This window comes from Nerophis lumbriciformis, linkage group LG24 (genome assembly GCF_033978685.3).
Source record: "Nerophis lumbriciformis linkage group LG24, RoL_Nlum_v2.1, whole genome shotgun sequence".
NCBI classification, from domain to species: Eukaryota; Metazoa; Chordata; class Actinopteri; order Syngnathiformes; family Syngnathidae; genus Nerophis; species Nerophis lumbriciformis.
This window is the reverse complement of record NC_084571.2, coordinates 10,534,664-10,558,334: the sequence shown is the minus strand read 5'-3', so window position 1 is coordinate 10,558,334 and position 23,671 is coordinate 10,534,664. Positions and strand designations below refer to the sequence as shown.

The 23,671-nt window shown below is 40.9% G+C and overlaps 1 protein-coding gene across 2 annotated transcripts in view; it reads right to left on the bottom strand.

Annotated features, from left to right (window-relative positions):
- The window catches only part of LOC133620252 (phosphoribosyl pyrophosphate synthase-associated protein 1), a 37,687-nt gene extending 14,446 nt beyond the window's left edge, over nt 1-23,241 (bottom strand). The window contains exons 1-8 of one of the 2 annotated variants that reach the window (XM_061981572.2): nt 22,826-23,241; nt 22,556-22,608; nt 13,354-13,420; nt 12,281-12,453; nt 12,087-12,202; nt 11,947-12,002; nt 8,665-8,810; nt 6,566-6,607 (exon numbers count right to left, since the gene is read on the bottom strand). In XM_061981572.2, coding sequence (XP_061837556.1) covers nt 6,566-6,607; nt 8,665-8,810; nt 11,947-12,002; nt 12,087-12,202; nt 12,281-12,453; nt 13,354-13,420; nt 22,556-22,608; nt 22,826-22,908 — 736 coding nt within the window. In that variant the 5' untranslated portion in view covers nt 22,909-23,241. The remainder of the gene's footprint in view (nt 1-6,565; nt 6,608-8,664; nt 8,811-11,946; nt 12,003-12,086; nt 12,203-12,280; nt 12,454-13,353; nt 13,421-22,555; nt 22,609-22,825) is intronic. The other variant, XM_061981574.2, reaches the window with a different exon arrangement.
- Between the last annotated feature and the right edge of the window lie 430 nt (nt 23,242-23,671).

Here is a 23,671-nt window from a genome sequence, read left to right as displayed (position 1 = left end):
GCAACGAGATAGCACACTGACTAGCCTCGTGAACATTCTAGCAATGCTTGGAGTGAAGTGTGTGTCACTTCCGATACGATACAGTTATTCAGCAGGTATCATAAATACTTATATTATTTAGTAGTAGGGTTGTACGGTATACCGGTATTAGTATAGTACCGCAATACTAATGAATCATATTCGGTACTATACCGCCTCTAAAAAGTACCGGTCCAACCCGTCATCGTCACGTCAAGTTATTGCTGGGTTTACGAGCAGAGGAGCATGTTCGGCAACGCACAATCACGGAGTACTTACAAGCAGACACAGTGTGTACACAGAAAAGGGAGAACGGACGCATTTTGGCTTAAAAACTAACAATAAAGGTGAAGCTATAACACTGAAACGCCCTCAGGAAGAGGTGCTTTAAGATATGGCTGGCTAGCTAGCGGCTAAAGTCTATCCGCGGTAGGCAATGTTGTAGCTACTTCTAAATCACTAATCTTCGCCTCCATGGCGACAAATAAAGTAAGTTTCTTACAAGTACCATCCCTGTAGGACGACGAACCGCTAAACATGCTTCACTACACACCGTAGCTCACCGGCGTCACCGCTAATGACGCCGTTCCTGAATGTAAACAAATGCCATGGGTGGATCTACACCTGACATCCACTGTAATGATACCAACTACAGGAGCGTATCTAGTCCATACTACTACGATTACATCAATATTTTTTAGCATCACAAAATCTTCTCTCGTTTAAAAAAAATATATATTAGGTTTATAAACTCAGTAAATATGTCCCTGGACACATGTGGACTTTGGAATATGACCAATGTATGATCCTGTAACTATTTGGTATCGGATTGATACCCAAATTTGTGGGATCATCCAAAACTAATGTAAAGCATCCTAACAGAAGAATAAGTGATTATTACATTTTAACAGAAGTGTAGATAGAACATGTTAAACCAGAAAGTAAGCAGATATGAACAGTCAACGAAAAAGTAGATTAATATTTCTACCACTTGTCCTTAATAATGACGACAAAATAATAGAATGGAAAATGACAATAGGTTACTGCATATGTCAGCAAACTAAATTAGGAGCATTTGTTTGTTTACTTACTAATAAAAGAAAAGTTGTCTAGTATGTTCACTATTTTATTTAAGGACAAACTTGACATGTTTAATGTACCCTAAGATTTTTTGTTAAAATAAAGCCAATAATGCAATTTTTTGTGGTCCTCTTTATTTAAAAAAGTATCGAAAAGTACCGAAAAGTATTGAAATACATTTTGGTACCAGTATTAATATACACTATTTAGTAGTGTGGAATGTTAGAAAATGTTTGATCAAGAGACAGTCAAACAGAACAATAATAAATGTAAAAAACTAAAATGTTTATTATTGACTGTCTGGAATGGACTTATGCTGTCTTTACGTTGAAGTGGAGTGATAATTGTTTTTGCCGACACATGGTGATCACAAAAATGTATTAAGTTAAGCTTATGACGCAGTGAGTTGAATGATGCGGATCGCATTTACCTATTATTTAGAATGCATAAAAAAAGAAAAACATTTGTATTCTTGTCTTACGTAAGGATTGTGATGGGCGAAATTTAAAAAAAGATGCAGTTCCCTTTTGAAGTTGTGTTGCGGCTCTGTTCCTGCTAAACTAGTAAGCAACTTTGGATGCTCAAATCAAAATGATAATTAGCTATTAAAAAGTTGCGTGCTAGCAATAAATAGCCACCAGCTTGATAATTCGCAATTCCAAACTACTTCCTCCAAAATAACTCTCCCACCGGTCTTTCTTTGCTTCGGACCTGCATCCGCCCCGATACGTTCTTGGTAGTAGAGTCATGTGTGTTGCCCAATCCAAGGTCATTTCCTGGTAGTGTCTGCTATTTAACATCAGCATAGCCATTACAGACGTCATATTTTGTAATCTGTGCCAATATTACAGCGTCATTTATGTGCTAGTCATCTTAAAATGTGGTCTTCTGGCAAAACACTACTGCTTTGGTCCACTGGCGCCGCCAAAATCAACAAAAACTGAAAGTTTTAAAGTGGGGCTTCAACGTCTGATGTCATTATTATTAAATATGCTAAACTTCAGAAAAAGTCTGTCGTTCTTAAACCCAATGTATTCCTTTTTCTAGTCTCGATAAAATCAATCGATTTTCTTTTAAAACGACTTGGGTCGATATCTATCTTCCGGATGATACATTTGCAGAGCACAGATTGACATACTTGAAGTTTAGAAATATAAATTGATCAATCGATATATCGATCAATTATTACACCCCTACTAATAAACTAGCCCTTGAGATGCTTGTTTTATGTTTACATGTTTAGTGTGTGTGAAAACTGTGTGGAGGGTTTAGATCAGGGGTGTGAAGACTTCTTGACTTGGGGGCTGAATTGGGCTAAAAAAAATTTGGTCGAGGGCTAACTGCATGTATGTATGTATATATTAATAAATAAATAAATAAATACAAATATATATATTAATAAATAAATACAAATATATATATATATATATATATATATACATATATATATATATATATATATATATATATATATATATATGAGGGTGTCCATATGTGCACTTGGCACCAGGACACCCTAGGCCGCAGTTCCATGATCGACTTTGTAGTTGTGTCATCGGATTTGCGACCTCATGTTTTGGACACTCGGGTGAAGAGAGGGGCGGAGCTTTCTACCGATCACCACCTGGTGGTGAGTTGGCTGCGATGGTGGGGGAGGATGCCGGACAGACCTGGCAGGCCCAAACGCATTGTGAGGGTTTGCTGGGAACGTCTGGCAGAGTCTCCTGTCAGAGAGAGTTTCAATTCCCACCTCCGGAAGAACTTTGAACATGTCACGAGGGAGGTGCTGGACATTGAGTCCGAATGGACCATGTTCCGCGCCTCTATTGTCGAGGCGGCTGATTGGAGCTGTGGCCGCAAGGTAGTTGGTGCTTGTCGTGGCGGTAATCCTAGAACCCGTTGGTGGACACCGGCGGTGAGGGATGCCGTCAAGCTGAAGAAGGAGTCCTATCGGGTTCTTTTGGCTCATAGGACTCCTGAGGCAGCGGACAAGTACCGACAGGCCAAGCGGTGTGCGGCTTCAGCGGTCGCAGAGGCAAAAACTCGGACATGGGAGGAGTTCGGTGAGGCCATGGAAAACGACTTCCGGACGGCTTCGAAGCAATTCTGGACCACCATCCGCCGCCTCAGGAAGGGAAAGCAGTGCACTATCAACACCGTGTATGGCGAGGATGGTGTTCTGCTGACCTCGACTGCGGATGTTGTGGATCGGTGGAGGGAATACTTCGAAGACCTCCTCAATCCCACCAACACGTCTTCCTATGAGGAAGCAGTGCCTGGGGAGTCTGTGGTGGGCTCTCCTATTTCTGGGGCTGAGGTTGCTGAGGTAGTTAAAAAGCTCCTCGGTGGCAAGGCCCCGGGGGTAGATGAGATCCGCACGGAGTTCCTTAAGGCTCTGGATGCTGTGGGGCTGTCTTGGTTGACAAGACTCTGCAGCATCGCGTGGACATCGGGGGCGGTACCACTGGATTGGCAGACCGGGGTGGTGGTTCCTCTCTTTAAGAAGGGGAACCGGAGGGTGTGTTCTAACTATCGTGGGATCACACTCCTCAGCCTTCCCGGTAAGGTCTATTCAGGTGTACTGGAGAGGAGGCTACGCCGGATAGTCGAACCTCGGATTCAGGAGGAACAGTGTGGTTTTCGTCCTGGTCGTGGAACTGTGGACCAGCTCTATACTCTCGGCAGGGTCCTTGAGGGTGCATGGGAGTTTGCCCAACCAGTCTACATGTGTTTTGTGGACTTGGAGAAGGCATTCGACCGTGTCCCTCGGGAAGTCCTGTGGGGAGTGCTCAGAGAGTACGGGGTATCGGACTGTCTGATTGTGGCAGTCCGCTCCCTGTATGATCAGTGCCAGAGCTTGGTCCGCATTGCCGGTAGTAAGTCGGACACGTTTCCAGTGAGGGTTGGACTCCGCCAAGGCTGCCCTTTGTCACCGATTCTGTTCATAACTTTTATGGACAGAATTTCTAGGCGCAGTCATGGCGTTGAGGGGATCTTGTTTGGTGGCTGCAGGATTAGGTCTCTGCTTTTTGCAGATGATGTGGTCCTGATGGCTTCATCTGTCCAGGATCTTCAGCTCTCACTGGATCGGTTCGCAGCTGAGTGTGAAGCGACTGGGATGAGAATCAGCACCTCCAAGTCCGAGTCCATGGTTCTCGCCCGGAAAAGGGTGGAGTGCCATCTCCGGGTTGGGGAGGAGATCTTGCCCCAAGTGGAGGAGTTCAAGTACCTCGGAGTCTTGTTCACGAGTGAGGGAAGAGTGGATCGTGAGATCGACAGGCGGATCGGTGCGGCGTCTTCAGTAATGCGGACGCTGTATCGATCCGTTGTGGTGAAGAAGGAGCTGAGCCGGAAGGCAAAGCTCTCAATTTACCGGTCGATCTACGTTCCCATCCTCACCTATGGTCATGAGCTTTGGGTTATGACCGAAAGGACAAGATCACGGGTACAAGCGGCCGAAATGAGTTTCCTCCGCCGGGTGGCGGGGGTCTCCCTTAGAGATAGGGTGAGAAGCTCTGCCATCCGGGAGGAGCTCAAAGTAAAGCCGCTGCTCCTCCACATCGAGAGGAGCCAGATGAGGTGGTTCAGGCATCTGGTCAGGATGCCACCCGAACGCCTCCTTAGGGAGGTGTTTAGAGCACGTCCGACCGGTAGGAGGCCGCGGGGAAGACCCAGGACACGTTGGGAAGACTATGTCTCCCGGCTGGCCTGGGAACGCCTCGGGGTCCCACAGGAAGAGCTGGACGAAGTGGCTGGGGAGAGGGAAGTCTGGGCTTCCCTGCTTAGGCTGCTGCCCCCGCGACCCGACCTCGGATAAGCGGAAGAAGATGGATGGATGGATGGATATATATATATTTTCTTTATTTTCATGACTATTTACATTGTAGATTGTCACTGAAGACATCAAAACTGTGACACCTGTGAAGTGAAAACACTTTAAGGTGACTACCTCTTGAAGCTCATCGAGAAAATACCAAGAGTGTGCAAAACAGTAATCAGAGCAAATGGTGGCTACTTTGAAGAAACTAGAATATAAAACATGTTTTCAGTTATTTCACCTTTGTTTGTTAAGTACATAACTCCACATGTGTTCATTCATAGTTTTGATGCCTTCAGTGACAATCTACAATGTAAATCATGAAAATAAAGAAAACCCATTGAACGAGAAGGTGTCCAAACTTTTGGCCTGTACTGTGTGATGTGATATATATATATATATATATATATATATATATATATATATATATATATATATATAGCCTATACATGTGTACATATTATCATGGACATACTATTAATATAATTGGATATTAAGAGTATGTGAAAGTGGGACTTCTCCCTTGTTTACTTCCCTGACAACCTCCTTAACATTTTGTAATCAATAAGTGTGTAGAGTGTTTCGTATTTTTCCCAACTTGATTTAAATGGGTGCAGTTTTTAATTGTTTATGGTTTATGTAATTATTTATGCACGTTCAATGAGCAGGTTGTGTTATGTGTGACCATGTCTGTTGGATTTTTTTGAACAATGACTCGGGAAGGTTGTTTGCATTGGTTCATTAAGTATATAATGTGAATACTCCCATTCACAGCATTATTGAAGGTCATTGTCTTGAATTACTCACGTTGTCCACTCGATGGCGACCAAACAACAGCATCAAAATTGTCAAACTATTAAAACGTATGCAATCTCCCTGTGTGTAAGATTCCTTATTAACTTAACTCATTATGTCTCGTGGGCTGGTCATGGTTTGGACACCCCTGGTTTAGATAGACTTTAAATGCATGTAATAGTCATAAAAACTATACAATGAATTGTGTCCCGAGTTCACAAAAATTTACCTACCACACGGGGGTCTGGAACGATAATCGAGGGAACACTGTATTCATAAAAAAAAGGTACACCAGCAAGTAAATAACCCTAGGTTTAAGAATATTAATTGAATGCATGGTAATATTTGGTCTTCCTGCAAGTAGATGTACAAGTTAAAACAGCATGCGTCATTGTTCTCATCACATGCAGTTGAGAAGAGCAAAATGTTAATCAGATTTTTCGAAAGAGCAGCTTCGACAGGGGTGCAACATGTGCTGATTGGCAAGATGAGTCCAGATATTGAAGTATAGAATAAAAGGGAAAACAAGATGTTTGGCATGGTTCTGGTTTGATTTATGAGAAATAAAATCAGAACACAACAAAACGTAGAGTTTGCTTGCATCTTGTAGAAGTGGCTGTCTAGAATCTGAGGAGGTGCGGCGATTGAAATCGACTCAAACGTGTGGTTTCTGAGGCGTATACGAGCAAGGAGCTTTTGTGTTCAAAATGGCTTTGCACCCCCTTCTTTAATCCAGACCCCATTTTTTTACAGGATGCCAAACAAACCCTTTGTCACCACATGCACGCACAACCGAGGAACCACTTGAAGAGGAACCACTTCATAGTCAGGTGTAGGTTAGGTTTACGCTCGTACTTGGAAGCTCTATGCCAGGGAACGGAGCTTGTTGTTTGCCTGCTATTGCCAACAAATAAACACCACGTTAAACATAAATGCACAAAGATATATCACAAACACATGATGCCAAGACTTGGAAAATCCTCTCATGCGAAATAATCACACCAACAGTTAGCACTCATTGCATCATCCACGTTTCTTCTTACGGTGGATGGAATTTGACAGGTGTTGTTCCAAGGGAGGATTTTTAAAGTCTACGGCAGGAATAAAAACGTGTAAAAATATGAATCTTTATGGATGTTAAGTTTTTGGAGTCATTTGCCAACGACAATTAATTTGTAAGCACATGGAAGAATACCTAAACTATGTTATGTCGAATGTATTTCATTTCAAACTTGATGTATAGTCTAAGCCAAAGGGGTCTAGATCAGTGGGTGTTAACCATAGGCCCGGGGCACATTGTTGGAACCGATAAGTGTGGAGTGTTTTGCATTTTTCCCATCATATTTTGTAATGGGTGAAATTTGCATTTTTTTTATGGTGCATGGACATTTTAATAATATCCAGTTGAGTGATGTTGAGTTGTGTTATGTGTGACCATGTTTGTTGACATTTTTTTTTTTTTGCACCATGACTAGGGAAGGTTGTTTGCATTAGGTCATAAGTAAATGCTGTGCATAATTCAAGTTAGTGTATAATTAAGGGTCATTGACCTGAATTATTCACATTGTCCACTTGATGGTATTAAAACAACAGCATCAAAGCAGTATTTTTAAAATTAACACATGACGTTTTGTGGGCCAAATTGAATGCGTCGGAGGATTGTAGTTTGGACACCCTGCCCTGGAGGTACGCCAAAAAAATCTATTTTTCAGCTTTGGTCTGTATGGGCCCCAGCGGTACTCAGTTGTAAAACACATTTCCACCACTTGTGGCAGTAATGACAATATCAAACAAATAGAAGAAGTCCGGAGCTACAGTCAGAGAAATTGCTTAAGCACAAAAATTATGACTATTGGTGAAGGTGTGTTTTTATTTGCACGTAAATTTTATTGACAGCTTAGGTAAGTAATTTAGTTCATTTTTACAACATAATTGTATATACATTTATTTTTTAGCAGGTTTTTATGAGTCCCTTCTTTTGCACTATATTTGGTTAGTAGTTATTTTTGTAATCAGCCTGACCTAACCCTAAGGGTTGTGTGTTAAACAATATTTGTGATTAATATGCTTTAATTTAATTTGACATGGTTGTAAAGTGTATAAGTAGGTTTAATATAGTTGTTAAATACGATTAAAATCAAGAGGACTAATTCAGTGTTAATGTTTGAGTGGGCCCCGAGCACCTATAAAGTGGAAAAAGTTGGACCCCGAGGTCAAAAAGCTTAAGAATCCCTGGTCTTGATGATATCATTGTCTAATTTGCATTGTTGGCCAAAATTTGTGTACGGTACAAGTAATTTTTTTACAAATTAAAAAAAATGTCATATGTACATATATTTGAAATAGGGCTGTCGAAGTTAAAGCAGTAAGAATGAATTCAGGCTAATTTCCTTTGACGGCACTATTTTTATTGCCATACGATCACGTCAGCCCACACCGTAGAAGTGTGAGAAACCGCACAGGAGCGAGAACTAACATTTACGCGGGAATTTTCTAGTTATTACGGGCAATGGGAGTATCGGTCTGACACATAATATTAATGAAATCAGAGTGTAAACGAGACCATTAAAATAAACTAACCTTCATGTTTCCTGCTTGGTCATGAATTAATTAGTAAGGAATGCGGACCTAATTAAATTTAAACGTAAAATAGCAAAACACTCCACTGAATTAAGTAGTTGAAGGTTGCAAAGTGATAAATAGATGAGATTTTGTGGGAATCTAAGCATGCAAAATGCCTATTTTTCAATGTATGGTTGATGGTATGAGTGGAAAAGAGTAAAGCTATACTTTTTGGGAGCTTCAACAAAGCTAAAACTGAGAGAAACACCAGTCACATTATTTCTATTAGTGGAAAAAATGTGCCGCTTTTGTGCTCATCCAGCCTGGAAAGTCAGGGCAGAAAAGCTATAAACATCTGTTGTCAATTAATGAAAATAAACAATCTGTCTTACAGGGTAGCTCCAGTCCGGTGTGTCCTGTGGTGTTGCGCACACATGGCGGCGAGTGTCTTCCATCGGCCATGTCAGATTCGGAACACTGAGCCTCGCCGTGAATCACAGCCAGGCCCAGGCGCAAACGCTCTGCGTAGGACTGAGCTCTGGAGAAAAGGATGGAAATATCAGACCTGCAATTAAATGTGCTTTGCTGACAAGATTGTAAGCGTCGCCAAAAGTTAATTGGCGATTAGTAGTACAGCGAGCACGTCGTCTCTGTAAGTGTATAACTTTACCATAAAAGTGTCATGCTTATACACAGCCTCGTCATTGTCAGGGCGCACACTGCTTATTGCAGAAACTGCTGTTGTTTGGAGGCGAGATGGCCAAACAAAGTTATGAACTTAGGTATATGGAGACACATTGCTAGCCACATGTCAGCCGAGAGAATAAAAAAAAATGCAGTGTCCGAGGGGATTGGTGTTTGTGATCGGCATTAAAAGGCATTCTTGGTGATTACATACGTTTTCACAAAAATCGATCAATATTGATAGGCGGCCAACCGATTGGCACATCCTTAGAAATATTCTAATCTAAACTTTCATAAACACATCGCTGTCCGAAGAACTAAGGTATTGAATTATATACTTTGAACCTATAGCTTGTGCTCTCTTAGCACAGAGTGATTATCCAATCCAATCCAATCCATTTTCTACCGCTTGTCCCTTTCGGGGGTCGCGGGGGATTATACTTTCTTAAAATATAGATCATAGTATGTGCATTGATTTTATTACACCTTTCAAATAAAACTTGCTTAAAAGATTTCAATGTGTTCACAAGTACTTTTTGAGCACATTCAACAATACCGTGATAATGAAAAATGTGAAAAGACATTTTCATATTGTTACAATCCCAATCTTAATTTATTGGTTATAATTGATAGGAACATTCCTCACAACCTGTTTAACATGTCAATTAGTGTACTTAATGACAATGCCAATGCACGATTTAACATACTGACTCTCACACAAATAAAAGTTTGTTGGCCTTGTTTAATTTCAACTGAAATGCTTTAAGTGGGGTATTTCCTACTTAGTGACTTAATTAAAAAGTATTTAAACACTTTAATGTTGACAGTATTAATGTGCAATACCACTGATTTCCTTTTTTTTTTCGATACACAGTAAAATTGAGGCTGGTGTTGGCGATTCTGCTCCAATACATTGTGCAAATATAATGGTAAAATGTTTAACTGAATAAAAGTAGTGTGTTTGAAGTGTTTTTGCTCTTGGGAAATCATCCTCAAGCGATATAAAAATCCCAGGGCAAAACAAATGGTGTTATCCCGCACTGAATGTATCATCTTATTTATATTCAACTCTGTATGTAGGTTCTCCACATAGCCTACAATATAAGGATAGACAAACTTGCCGTTTAATAATACTCAGTGACTCATTTTAATTGCCAGTATTATTTTTAAAGTAAACAAATAAAGCTAACAATTGCTGTTTTTTTGCAATAGCTATGTATAATTTATGACAGGGGTGTGAATCTTTGGGCACATACCGATTCGATTCCGATTCAAGGGGTGACTATTCAATTCAGAATCGATTCTTGAGTCAATGTATGTATTATTTGCTATAATAATTATGATGAAGCTTTTACAAAAAAAGTTACGGGTTAAAAAAGCTCCTTTTGGTTGCATGGAGATGGCCTAAAAATGTATTTGTAATACATACGGTATATATGTATATATATTTTTTTTTTAGGGCTGTAAATCTTTGGGCTCGACTCGATTTGATTCTTGGGGGAAACAATTCCATTTGGAATCAAATCTCAGTTCAAAAACGATCCTCAATTTAAAATCACTACTTGTTTAGTAACATCGGGTGCCAGTTCAATGATTAACTACATTCCTCCATAAAATAGATAAACAGCTCTGATATATTTCTATATTACTTAAAAGAAAACTGGTTTTGTTTACTAAAATTCTACCCAAACTTTTAATAAAGTCAAATACAAATAAGGCAACAAGAGAAGTATCCAACGCTTCTCTTTTCTAAAGTAAATCTGTACAGCAGATCTGATCATCTACAACAACAACACACATACATACATACATATATACACACACACACACACACACACATACATACATACATACATACATACATACATACATACATACATACATACATACATACATACATACATACATACATACATACATACATATATATATATATATATATATATATATATATAAATTGCTATCCATTTTTGATTTTTTTAAATTGACTAATAATTGTTACGAATAAGAATCCCGATTCATTCGAAAATCTATTTTTTTTACAACCTTGTATATATCTTTTTTTTTTTTTTTCATTTTATATTTGAAAATTAGGAATCATTTACAATCGGGGAGAATTAAGAATCGTGATTCAGATGTGAATTTATTTTTTGTGCACCCTAACACCTATTAAAATCAATTCTTGAGAAAACCTTATCCTAATAAATCTAGGCTTTTTTGCCTACGTAAGATTATTGTAGTGTAATATATAGTATGCACAGTACATATGCCCATAGTTTCAACACGGATGTGCCGCTGCTCTTGCACATTACGTACTTCCCTAGGCAGAAGAAAAAGTAGTTCCCACCAATTGCCTTTCATTTGGACAAGATTTGAGGATAACGATTTGGTATCGGTGGTATTGCTATTTCAGTATCGATCCGCACATAGCTGAAAGCAGTGTTATTACCGGTACTTTTCTCTACTTTCCCCCCCAAAGGGCCACAAAGCAACATTTTATAACAAATTCATATAGACACTAGGTGACAACTTAAAAAAACAACCCATCCATCCATCCATCCATTTTCTACCGCTTATTCCCTTTGGGGTCGCGGGGGGCGCTGGAGCCTATCTCAGCTACAATCGGGCGGAAGGCGGGGTACACTCTGGACAAGTCGCCACCTCATCGCAGGGCCAACACAGATAGACAGACAACATTTACACTCACATTCACACACTAGGGCCAATTTGGTGTTGCCAATCAACCTATCCCCAGGTGCATGTCTTTGGAAGTGGGAGGAAGCCGGAGTACCCGGAGGGAACCCACGCAGTCACGGGGAGAACATGCAAACTCCACACAGAAAGATCCCGAGCCCGGGATTGAACCCAAGACTACTCAGGACCGTATTGTGAGGCAGATGCACTAACCCCTCTGCCACCCTAACCCTAACCCTAAAAACAACCCATTTATGTCAATCTTAGGAAAGATGTGCGTGTTGCCATGTTGTTACCTCTTCGCTGCTGATGGGGATTTGGCCACAATGATGGCGTTTCTGTAATCCGGAATCTATAGACATGAGAAAAAAACACTTTAGTTTGTAGGAAGTGCGTTGTGTGCCTGCCGACACCTCTGCTTAGGTGGGATTATCACCTCCTCTTGGATGTACTGGATCAGGAATGGGGAGGCCCGCAAGTTGTCCACTGGGAAAGAAAAGAAGCCCTGGATCTCCTTCTGATGCAAGTCCATGGTGATAATGTGCGTGAGGCCTACAGGGTCCAAAACATCGCGTACAAGTCGTCATTCATCCCAGTCATTAACGCCAGTGCGACAAACGTGCTTTTTACCTGCTTTGGCCAACATTGACGCTAACAATTTGCACACTATGGAGCCCCTCTTCCTCATCTTGCACTGCTTGCTGTAGGGGAAGTACGGAATCACCCCGATGATGTTCTTTGCGCAGGAGGTCTTGAGGGCGTAGGCCATGACCAGCAGCTCCATGATGGCGGTGTTGACATCTCTGCTTGGAGCAAAACGTGAACATAACAGCGGATATCATTCATTGAATGGCCTCCCGCTGCAGGGTGCAGATTATGGAAGGTCAAATGGAACAGAATGAAATGCAAATATAAATCTTGAAATTTCTTAAATGTCGAATTATATATATTTATTTAATAATTTCTCAATTAATTATTTATTTATTTATACCTCAATTTAATATTAATATTTCATATTTTAACTATATCGTGATGTCCTTACTTCACAATTTAATTAGCAATTCATTTCATCAACCTGTGTGGCATGTCATGTCAAAAATAAATATTTAAAATATCATCTTTAAATGATTACTTAAATATGTCATTCAATATATATAATTCGAATTAAATACATATGTGTTATTAAATGTGTCAGATTTATATAACGTACAAATACATACAATTATTTTATCTTTTAACACATGTATGTATCTTAATAGCTAATCTTGACACTAATTAGAATTTCCTAAATGAATTTTATAATTCCATAATTTTTTTACAATTTAATTATTTCAATATTTTCACTTTTGAGAGCAAGTCGTATAAATGACAGGTAACCAATCAGGTGTTAGGATCCGCCCACTGACTTTGATGGCTGAGTTTGACTGATAAAATATAGGGTCTTTAAATATTAAACTAAATATCTAATTAAACTATGAAATAAATTATTACATTATGAAAAAAAATCAATTATGAAATTTAAATAATGAAATATTCAAAAATATATAAATGTACATTAAATTAATGACACATTTGAAAACAAATGATGAATTAAACTCCAATTGTTATCAATTAATGACAAATTTAGGTTACGATTTTTAAGATTTTTAAATTTTTAAATTTCATTCTGTCCCATCTGACGCTATAGATGTCGCTGCACTCACCTTGGGATGGTCTGGATGATGAAGATAGTTTGTCCACGGACGGATTCTTTCACATCCACTCTCGTCTCTGCAGGAAATGAAAACAAATACATTAAATGCGATACTCAGTAAGTGACAATGCATAAGCATTTCAGTTTAATAAAATATCACAATTATCTAAATTAATTACATTTTTAATTAACGTTATCAATACAAGTGGGGTGTTGGTATCAGATTGATACTAGCGCGATAGAATCAATATTTTTGTTGTAGTTTCTTGTCACTTTTCCCCTAACTGTTCCACTAGGGGTACAACGATACACAAAATTCACGGTTCGGTTCAATATTGTAATGTCACGGTTCGATATTCTTTTGATACAAAAAAAGAGAAATTTCAAAGCCTTTTTGTACTTGTACTTCATTAAAATGATCAACATTTGTGTTTCAACTTAAAAGTAAAGTTTTTAAATTAAATGTATCTGGTGCAGCTATACCTGCCCCATTTGCTGCTGTGCATACTTAGCACCATATAAAACAAAAAAAGAGGCTTGTAAAAAATAATAATGAAATCAAATAAATGCACCTGATAAATCACCCATCTTCTGCTGTCTCTAATTGGGCTTTTGTCTTGTTGTACAAAACAGGAACTACGGTATCGGTAAAATAGGTTTGTGAAGGAATCTTGTAACGGGGCTTAAGTTGCATGTCGATGGCAATAAAAGTATCAATCGCCCAATTCATTTCCTTTGCCCTCTTTGGATCATGTGCTAATGCAGTGGTCACCAACCATTTAGAGCCCAAGATCCCTGCTTTGTGTCGTCGTTATTGGTTGATGTCAACACTTTGGCCTTTCCTCATTGTGCTTCTTGCTGTTTTCCCGATTTTTGCGCATGTTTTTTGGTTTTGCTTTATAATGTGCTTAGGGCCATTGACAATCGAGTCATGGGCCACAGATGAACCCTGTGCTGCACTTTGGGCACCACTACTGTAGAAGCTCACTGTTTATGGCCACTATATTCTCAGTACAGTAATGTATTTGTTTTGGTCACATATGGGACACGAGTCACATGGTTTTTACTTCACCACTGGAAGTAGTATAAAATCAGCTGGCAGGTTTTTCCTGTGTGATTAAAGAAAGGATAAACGGGGAAGTCCTTGTTTGATCATACTATTACTGCGTTTGCACATGTCAATGTTTAGTTTTGTATTCACAATAAATCAACACAAAATCCGTATTTTGGCGCAATGTTCACGGAGTCTCGTATAGCATCCCGCCGCAGGTGAGCAATGATGGTCATGGATTTGTGGTTGAGGGAAGCGTTGTTTGATGTTGGATGCTACAAAATGTACGATTTGTTGGTACAGTCAGACATTCAGTCATTGTTGCAGCTCGATGATTTATGGCAGAGGCATGATGGCGTGTTTAGGAGTTAAATAAAAAGCGTGCCGGTTTGCAGGTCTGTTGGTCATTATTCAGGTGGGGGTGTCACTGATGCCATATTAATACTTGTTTTCTAATATTTTCGCGATCGACCATTGGGGGCCCCAAAGATCGACCACTCGATCTTTGGGACCCTAACGGTCAATCGCGATTGACGGGTTGTTTTGGTCTGAGTGAAAGTGGGTGGCGCAACTTAGGCTGCATAGTCAAGCGCACATCCAGTGCGCTTTCAGCAGCGCGTATCGTCAGAAGTTGATGAACCAAACCATTGTATCGAACGGTTCAATACGAATATGTGTATTGTTGCACCCCTAACTAGTATTACTATTATTGTAACATTATCTCAAAGCAGTCCGACAAAGTCTGTTCTGGGCGCTTGTTTGCCCGCCAAGTGTTTGAGTCGGTCCCAAGTCTGAAACCGTACGTGGAGTAGTAGCCTGGAAGTAGTCATTGCCATTAAGTCGATTGTGCCAGTCTTTTCTTTTGTTGCGCCCTACAAAGTGTTTATACTGCAAGTACTGTACTTATTGCACCCCAGTCGTTGTAGTTTTCATTAAAAAAATTGGACGTGTTGATATAGCCATGTAAAATCGCTAATGCTAATTGGTGGCATGTCTATGGTATATCCAATGGAGGTTAGCATCGATCTAGCACATTTTGAAAAGTGGAGCCTTACTGTACTTCAAAGCGCCTTTTTTTGATGATTGATTGATTTTTGCTTTGTTGGCATGGCAAAACTGTCTGCTATCAGTGCTTGTTTGCCCGCCAAGTGTTAGAGTCAGTGCAGAGTCTGCAACCGGACGGGACGTCGCCACATTTTACCGTTTCATTTAACATGAAGCGGTAGGTGATAGTCCAGATAAAAGTACCAATAAAAGTACCGAATTCAGTGCCCACCTGTAATCAACTGTGTCGAAATTGTCTCAGTTCATCCTACAATGGCTTGATTTAAATTGTTATGATTATACTTTGGTGCCAAAATGCAGATCAGTCTTACATGTAATTAGGGATAGGTACGGTTCAAGTACCAATTTTTGGTACCTGGGAATCGATACTGGTACTCTACGGTACCATTTTTCGGTACTTTTGTGAGTGATGATAAATATTATGATTATGATAACTGCTGTACCGTTGTTCTATCTTTTGTTTTATGATCACATTTTTGGGTCTCAATTACAGTTGCAAGTCCAAAACGTTATATGGCAATAGTGTTTAGTTTATGGTGTGTGGGCTCGTCAGTTCCATCTTTGCTAAATCTAGTCTTTTGTTACGCCGCAGAAACTCTTAATGCTGTAAGTAATTTAATTATTACGCACCAGCTGTTTGATTGTAACGTGCATCTTAGTAGTAGTTTTCATTAACAAATTCAGAAAGGTGTTGAAATTGCCATGTAAAATTGCTATTGCTAACCAGTAGCATGTCAATAGCAAATACATTGTATATTAGCATTAAGCTAGCGCATTTTTGGAAATGTAGAGCCTTACTTTAATTATGTTGGAGCGTTTTTTTGAGTCAATTTGTTTTTTGGGATTGACAATTGCAACATTACCTTGAGGTAGTTTGGCTGAGTTATCGGACTGTCTGATTGTGGCGGTTCGCTCCCTGTATAATCAGTGTCCGAGCTTGGTCCGCATTGCTGGCAGTAAGTCGGACCCGTTTCCAGTGAGGGTTGGTCTCCGCCAGGGCTGCCCTTTGTCACCGATTCTGTTCATAACCTTTATGGACAGAATTTCTAGGCGCAGTCAGGGCGTTGAGGGTATCTGGTTTGGTGGCGGCAGGATTAGGTCTCTGCTTTTTGCAGATGATGTGGTCCTGATGGCTTCATCTGGCCAAGATCTTCAGCTCTCACTGGATCGGTTCGTAGCCGAGTGTGAAGCGACTGGGATGAGAATCAGCACCTCCAAGTCCATGGTTCTCGCCCGGAAAAGGGTGGAGTGCCATCTCCGGGTTGGGGAGGAGATCTTGCCCCAAGTGGAGGAGTTCAAGTACCTCGGAGTCTTGTTCACGAGTGAGGGAAGAGTGGATCGTGAGATCGACAGGCGGATCGGTGCGGCGTCTTCAGTAATGCGGACGCTGTATCGATCCGTTGTGGTGAAGAAGGAGCTGAGCCGGAAGGCAAAGCTCTCGATTTACCGGTCGATCTACGTTCCCATCCTCACCTATGGTCATGAGCTTTGGGTCATGACCGAAAGGACAAGATCACGGGTACAAGCGGCCGAAATGAGTTTCCTCCGCCGGGTGGCGGGGCTCTCCCTTAGAGATAGGGTGAGAAGCTCTGTCATCCGGGGAGAGCTCAAAGTAAAGCCGCTGCTCCTCCACATCGAGAGGAGCCAGATGAGGTGGTTCGGGCATCTAATCAGGATGCCACCCGAACGCCTCCCTAGGGAGGTGTTTAGGGCACGTCCGACCGGTAGGAGGCCACGGGGAAGACCCAGGACACGTTGGGAAGACTATATATCCCGGCTGGCCTGGGAACGCCTCGGGATCCCCCGGGAGGAGCTGGACGAAGTGGCTGGGCTTCCCTGCTTAGGCTGCTGCCCCCGCGACCCGACCTCGGATAAGCGGAAGAAGATGGATGGATGAATGGATGGATGGTTGGTTTGGCTGAGTCCGCACTCAGTGCTGCTGGAGTGATCGCCAAGTGCTGAGTCGGCAACCGGGCGTGACGTCATGCGCAACTCAGGTAGCGTAACATGGCATCGTCAAATTTATGTGAATCGACGGGATTTGGTCGGTGCCGGAAAAAATACCGGATTTGGTACCATCCCTACATGTAATACGGGTCGATGTGAAAAATACAAGCCGGACAGTGTTTTGTGTGACACGATTCATAAAATCTGACCTTTGCACGCACAGGCCTGGCAGACCTCTCCGGACTCCGTTTGGCGTACGTTGTGCCTGAGTGTGTTTGGGCCTTTAAACTTATTCAGTGAGGCTTTGTGGTCGCCCAGAGGTGGTCTGATATTTTGTATTCACCTGACGTCACGTCCGGCTCATTAAATATGCGTGATGGTCAAGCTAGCGTCTGTTCCCAATGGGTACCAGGCGCCATTTAGACTTTCTGGAAGAAATAATTACCCTAACATGCTTGCGATGTTTTAACTTGTGCGAATCGTTTATATCGCGCAAAGGATATATAAAAATTCTGAGTTCTTCGAGAAGGGCGAGAGAGTGCAAGAGTGTACGAAACGACAACGAGAAAAGTGGCTCCCGAATATAGCACTTCAGTCCAAGGGAGCAGAGTTGAAGACCGCACAAGTATTCAGATTTGTTTGATATACTTTTAACGTTTACTATTTTCTAGGGATGTCTGATAATGGCTTTTTGCCGATATCTGATATCGTCCAACTCTTTAATTACCGATACCAACCGATATATACAGTCGTGGAAATAACACATTATTATGCCTAATTTGGACAACCAGGTATGGTGAAGATAAGGTACTTTAAAAAAAATAAAAATAAAATAAAAGATAAATAAATTTAAAAAAAAATTTTGAATAAAAAAGAAAGTAAAACAATATAAAAACAGTTACATAGAAACTAGTAATTAATGAAAATTAGTAAAATTAACTGTTAAAGGTTAGTACTATTAGTGGACCAGCAGCACGCACAAACATGTGTGCTTACGGATTGTATCCCTTGCAGACTGTATTGATATATATTGATAAATAATGTAGGAACCAGAATATTAATAACAGAAATAAACAACCCTTTTGTGTGAATGAGTGTGAATGAGTGTAAATGGGGGAGGAAGGTTTTTGGGGTTGGTGCACTAATTGTAAGTGTATCTTGTGTTTTTTATGTTGATTTAATAAAAAAAAACAAAAAAAAACGATACTGGTAATAAAAAAAACGATACCGATAATTTCCAATATTACATTTTAACACGATATTATCGGACATCTCTACTATTTTCTCATTGAACCATTATCTTGACATTATTTATGTAGTTTCGAAGTTCTTAAAACACAGTGTACCAAGGCTATAGAGTACTACTCGCGATTTGTTCACAAGGACACGTCCTTGCAAGACGCGAAGTCAAAACGTGAAAGGCAAACTATCTCGTTTCAAAGTTCTTAAAACTCAGTGAATCACGGCTATCGAGTGATACTCGCGGTTTGTTTACAAGGACGCGTTCTGGCTAGACGCAAAGTCAAATCACGAAATGCAAACCGTCTTTTTGCAAAGTTCGTAAAACGCAGTGAATCAAGGCTACAGAGTGTTACTTGTGGTTTGTTCACAAGGACGCGTCCTCACAGGTCGCAAAGTCAAATTGTGAAATGCAGACCATTTTGTTTCGAAGTTCTTAAAACGCAATGTACCAAGGCTATCGAGTGCCCTTCGTGGTTTGTTTACAAGGACGCATCCACGCAAAAAGCAAAGTCAAATCATGAAATGCAAAATGTCTTATGTAGTTTTTAAAAATGCAGTGTAGCAAGGCTGTCCAGTGCTACTCGCGGTTTGTTTACAATGAGGCGTCCTGCCAAGACGCAAAGTAAAATCGTGAAATGCAAACTACCTTGTTTCGAAGTTCATAAAACGCAGTGAATCAAAGCTATCAAGTGCTACTCGCGGTTTGTTTACCAAGACGCGTCCTTGCGATACGCAAAGTCAAATCACGAAATGCAAACTGTCTTTTCGCGAAGTTCGTAAAACGCAGTGAATCAAGGCTATAGAGTACTACTCTTTGTTTGTTTACATGCACATGTCCTTGCAAGACGCAAAGTAAAAAAGCGAAATGCAAACCATTTTGTTTCGAAGTTCTTAAAACGCAGTGTACCAAGGCTATCGAGTGCTACTTGTGGTTTGTTTATAAAGACCCGACCTTGCAATATGCAAAGTCAAATCACCAAATGCAAACTGTCTTTTCGCGAAGCTTGTAAAACGCAGTGAATCAAGGCTATCGAGTGCTACTCTTGGTTTGTTTACATGGACGTGTCCTTGCAAGACGCAAAGTAAAATAACGAAATGCAAACCATTTTGTTTCGAAGTTCTTAAAACGCAGTGTACCAAGGCTATCGAGTGCTACTTGCGGTTTGTTTACAAAGACCGGACCTCGCAATATGCAAAGTCAAATTACAAAAAGCAAACTATCTTTTTGCAAAGTTCGTAAAATGCAGTGAATCAAGGCTACACAGTGCTACTCGTCGTTTGTTTACAAGGACGCGTCCTCGCAAAACGCAAATTCAAATCATGAAATGCAAACCATTTTGTTTCGAAGTTCTTAAAACGCAGTGTACTAAGGCTATCGAGTGCTACTCAAGGTTTGTTTACAAGGACGTGTCCTTGCAAGACGCAAAGTCAAGTCACGAAATGCAAACCATCTTTTTGCAAAGTTCGTAAAACGCAGTGAATCAAGGCTATGGAGTGCTACTCGCAGTTTGGTTACAAAGTCCATCCATCTATTTTCTACCACTTGTCCCGTTTGGGGTCGCGGGGGTGCTGGAGCCTATCTCAGCTGAATTCAGGCGGAAGGCGGGGTACACCCTGGACAAGTCAAATCTGAAATGAATACTATTTTGTTTCAAAGTTTTTAAAACACAGTGAATCAAGGCTGTCGAGTGCTGCTCGCGGTTTGTTTACAAGGACGTGTCCTTGCGATACGCAAAGTCAAATCACATTATACAAACTATCTTTTTGCAAAATTCGTAAAATGCAGTGAATTAAGGCTATCAAGTGCTACTTGGGTTTATTTACAAAGACGTGACCTTGGGATACGCAAAGTCAATTCACAAAATGCAAACTATCTTTTTGCGAAATTCGTAAAACGCAGTGAATCAAGGCTATCGAGTGCTCTTCGCGGTTTGTTTACAAGGACATCCACGCAAGACGCAAAGTCAAATCACAAAATGCAAACAGTCTTGTTTTGTAGTTCTTAAAACGCAGTGTACCAAGGCTATCGAGTGCTACTCGCAGTTTGTTTACAAGGACGCATCCACCCAAGACGCAAAGTATAATTGTGAAATGCAAACTATCTAGTTTCGAAGTTCTTAAAACGCAGTGAATCAAGGCTATCGAGTGCTACTCTCGGTTTGTGTACAAGGACGCAAAGTCAAATCACGTAATGCAAACTGTCTTGTTTCGAAGTTCTTAAAACGCAGTGAATCAAAGCTACCGAGTGGTACTCGACACCTACTGTATTTAACAATACCACCTTAACACAACCAAACAATTACACAAGGTGACTCGGTAAAGAATTTGGGTATTATCTTCGACCCAACTCTCTCGTTTGAGCCACACACACACCAAGAGTGTTACTAAAACGGCTTTCTTTCATCTCCGTAATATCGCTAAAATGTTTCCATTTTGTTTACTAGCGACGCTGAGATCATTATTCATGCGTTCGTTACGTCTCGTCTCGTTTACTGTAACGTATTATTTTCGGGTCTCCCTGTGTCTAGCATTAAAAGATTACAGTTGGTACAAAATGCAGCTGCTAGACTTTTGACAAGAACAAGAAAGTTTGATCATATTACGCCTATACTGGCTCCCCTGCACTGGCTTCCTGTGCACTTAAGATGCGACTTTAAGGTTTTACTACTTACGTATAAAATACTACACGATCTAGCTCCGTCCTATCTTGCTGATTGTATTCTACCAAATGTCCCGGCAAGAAATCTGCTTCCAAAGAACTCCGGCTTATTAGTGATTCCCAGAGCCCAAAAAAGTCTGCGGGCTATAGAGCATTTTCTATTCGGGCTCCAGTACTCTGGAATGCCCTCCCAGTAACAGTTAGAGATGCTACCTCAGTAGAAGGATATAAGCCCCATCTTAAAACTCATTTGTATAATCTAGCCTTTAAATAGACCCTCCTTTTAGACCAGTTGATCTGCCGTTTCCGCTCTGCCCTTCGTGGAGAGGGGGGGCACAGATTCGGTGACCACAGATGAAGCGCTAGCTGTCCAAAGTCGGGACCCAGGGTGGACCACTCATCTGTGCATCAGTTGGGGACGTCTCTGTGCTGCTGACCTGTCTCCACTCAAGATGATCTCCTCCTGGCCCTACTATGGACTGGACTCTCACACTGTTATGTTAGATCCACTATGGACTGGACTCTCACAATAGTAGGCTAGAGCCACTCGACATCCATTGCACCGGTCACCCTAGAGGGGGGGGGGGGGGGGGGTCACCCACATCTGCGGTCCTCTCCAAGGTTTCTCAATGTCATCCCATTGGGTTGAGTTTTTTCTTGCCCTGATGTGGGATCTGAGCCGAGGATGTCGTTGTGGCTTGTGCAGCCCTTCGAGACACTCGTGATTAAGGGCTATATAAGAAAACATTGATTGATTGATACTCAGTTTGCTTACAAGGGCGCGTTCGGGCAAGATGCAAAGACGAATCATGAAATGCAACCTCACCCGAGTCGAAACGATGCACTATTTATCCGGGAGAGTCTTGATCCTAATTTCCTTGACCCAGTCACACACAAAGAAATTGTAGATCTCCGTGCTTTTCAAAGCTTTCATCTGTGTAGAATGACATCCGGAGCACCAGAAGACGTCTGGTGACCCGACCGGCATATAATCCTTGACATTACGCGACTAATCGTTTTTAAGACAATGTTTATGGATCGATTCCGTTGCATAGTTCGAATCTTTGCTCGTATCTGCATTTAGAGACTACATCTAAGCTTCCAGTGTACTGAGATAACACCATGAAAGAAGAAGACGCTACAAAGTAGCCATGCTGGTTTGATTGACCACCACTTTCCGAAAAAAAAAAACCATGACTGAATACAAATAATTCCCTGTTACACCTGTAAGTTGTGGCTTTCTCTTACCACTATTCGACTCTTGAAAGACAACAGATTTTCCCAGCTCAACTCCTAGTCGCCTGTAAGAGGAAAGTGACAACATTTTAACAGCAGGCTTGCACAAACAAGTATTGGAAATTGAAGTATTTTGCAGGGAGATAATTTGCCCATGTGGGCAACATTTGCAAAAGTATTGCTAGTTCAAATCAATTTGAACAAGCCAGCATGTGGCAACGATCACGCTGTTGTGGATATTTCACTGTTTGTCACGCAAACGCGTGAAGCTTGATGACTTACTCAGTTATCTTCTTAGCCAGCTGTGTGCAAGCTGCGGAGGAGTTAGCGGAGAAAACTCGGTATCCACTTTTCGCCACGTTCATTGTGCCGCTGCTTCGGTGATTCGCGTCTCCTCTAAAGACAAAGCCCAAACGTGGACTTTGGCTCACACAAATGTCTGCTTATAACGCTGAGGTGAGTTAGCTGTAGCGTGCTAGCCTGCTAGCGTGCTAACATCGGCCTGCTAGCTAAACCGCGACAATCGAAACCGAAAACAAAAACCAAAAAAAAGCGGCTTTCAATTTCGGCACAAAGGTGAATAATTTCTGCCGAGAAGCGATTGAAAGGTCTTAGAATGTGTTAAGATGTTTCTGACGGGACGTGACGATGCTGCGCTGGATACTAACAGCATGCAGAACTACGGAAGCCTCTTTATGACAAACTACTTGGCTTCGCTCATGATGTTGGCTTTCATCTTTATGTGTCACTGTTTGGATCACATGATTTAAGTATATATATTCGTCTATGTTCTGATACATTACACAGTATTGCGCTTACATGTGAAACATATTCATAATTCTAACAATACATTCTTCTGTCAAATGAAGCCACGTGATACCAATTCAACTCATGTATGATTATTTTTGCGATGTGATAATAATAATAATAATAATAATAGTAATATTAAGAATAGAATGGATATGTAATTTGGGTGTTGTGCCTCCATAAAAAAAATACCTTAAATATTTGTCTTTTTCAACACTCGATCTAAGATAGATGTGAATGCGCTCCCAACAAGTGTAAAAGAAAAGGCATCTCTATCCTCCTTCAAAACCGCAATAAAAGTATACCTCCAGGCAACTTCAA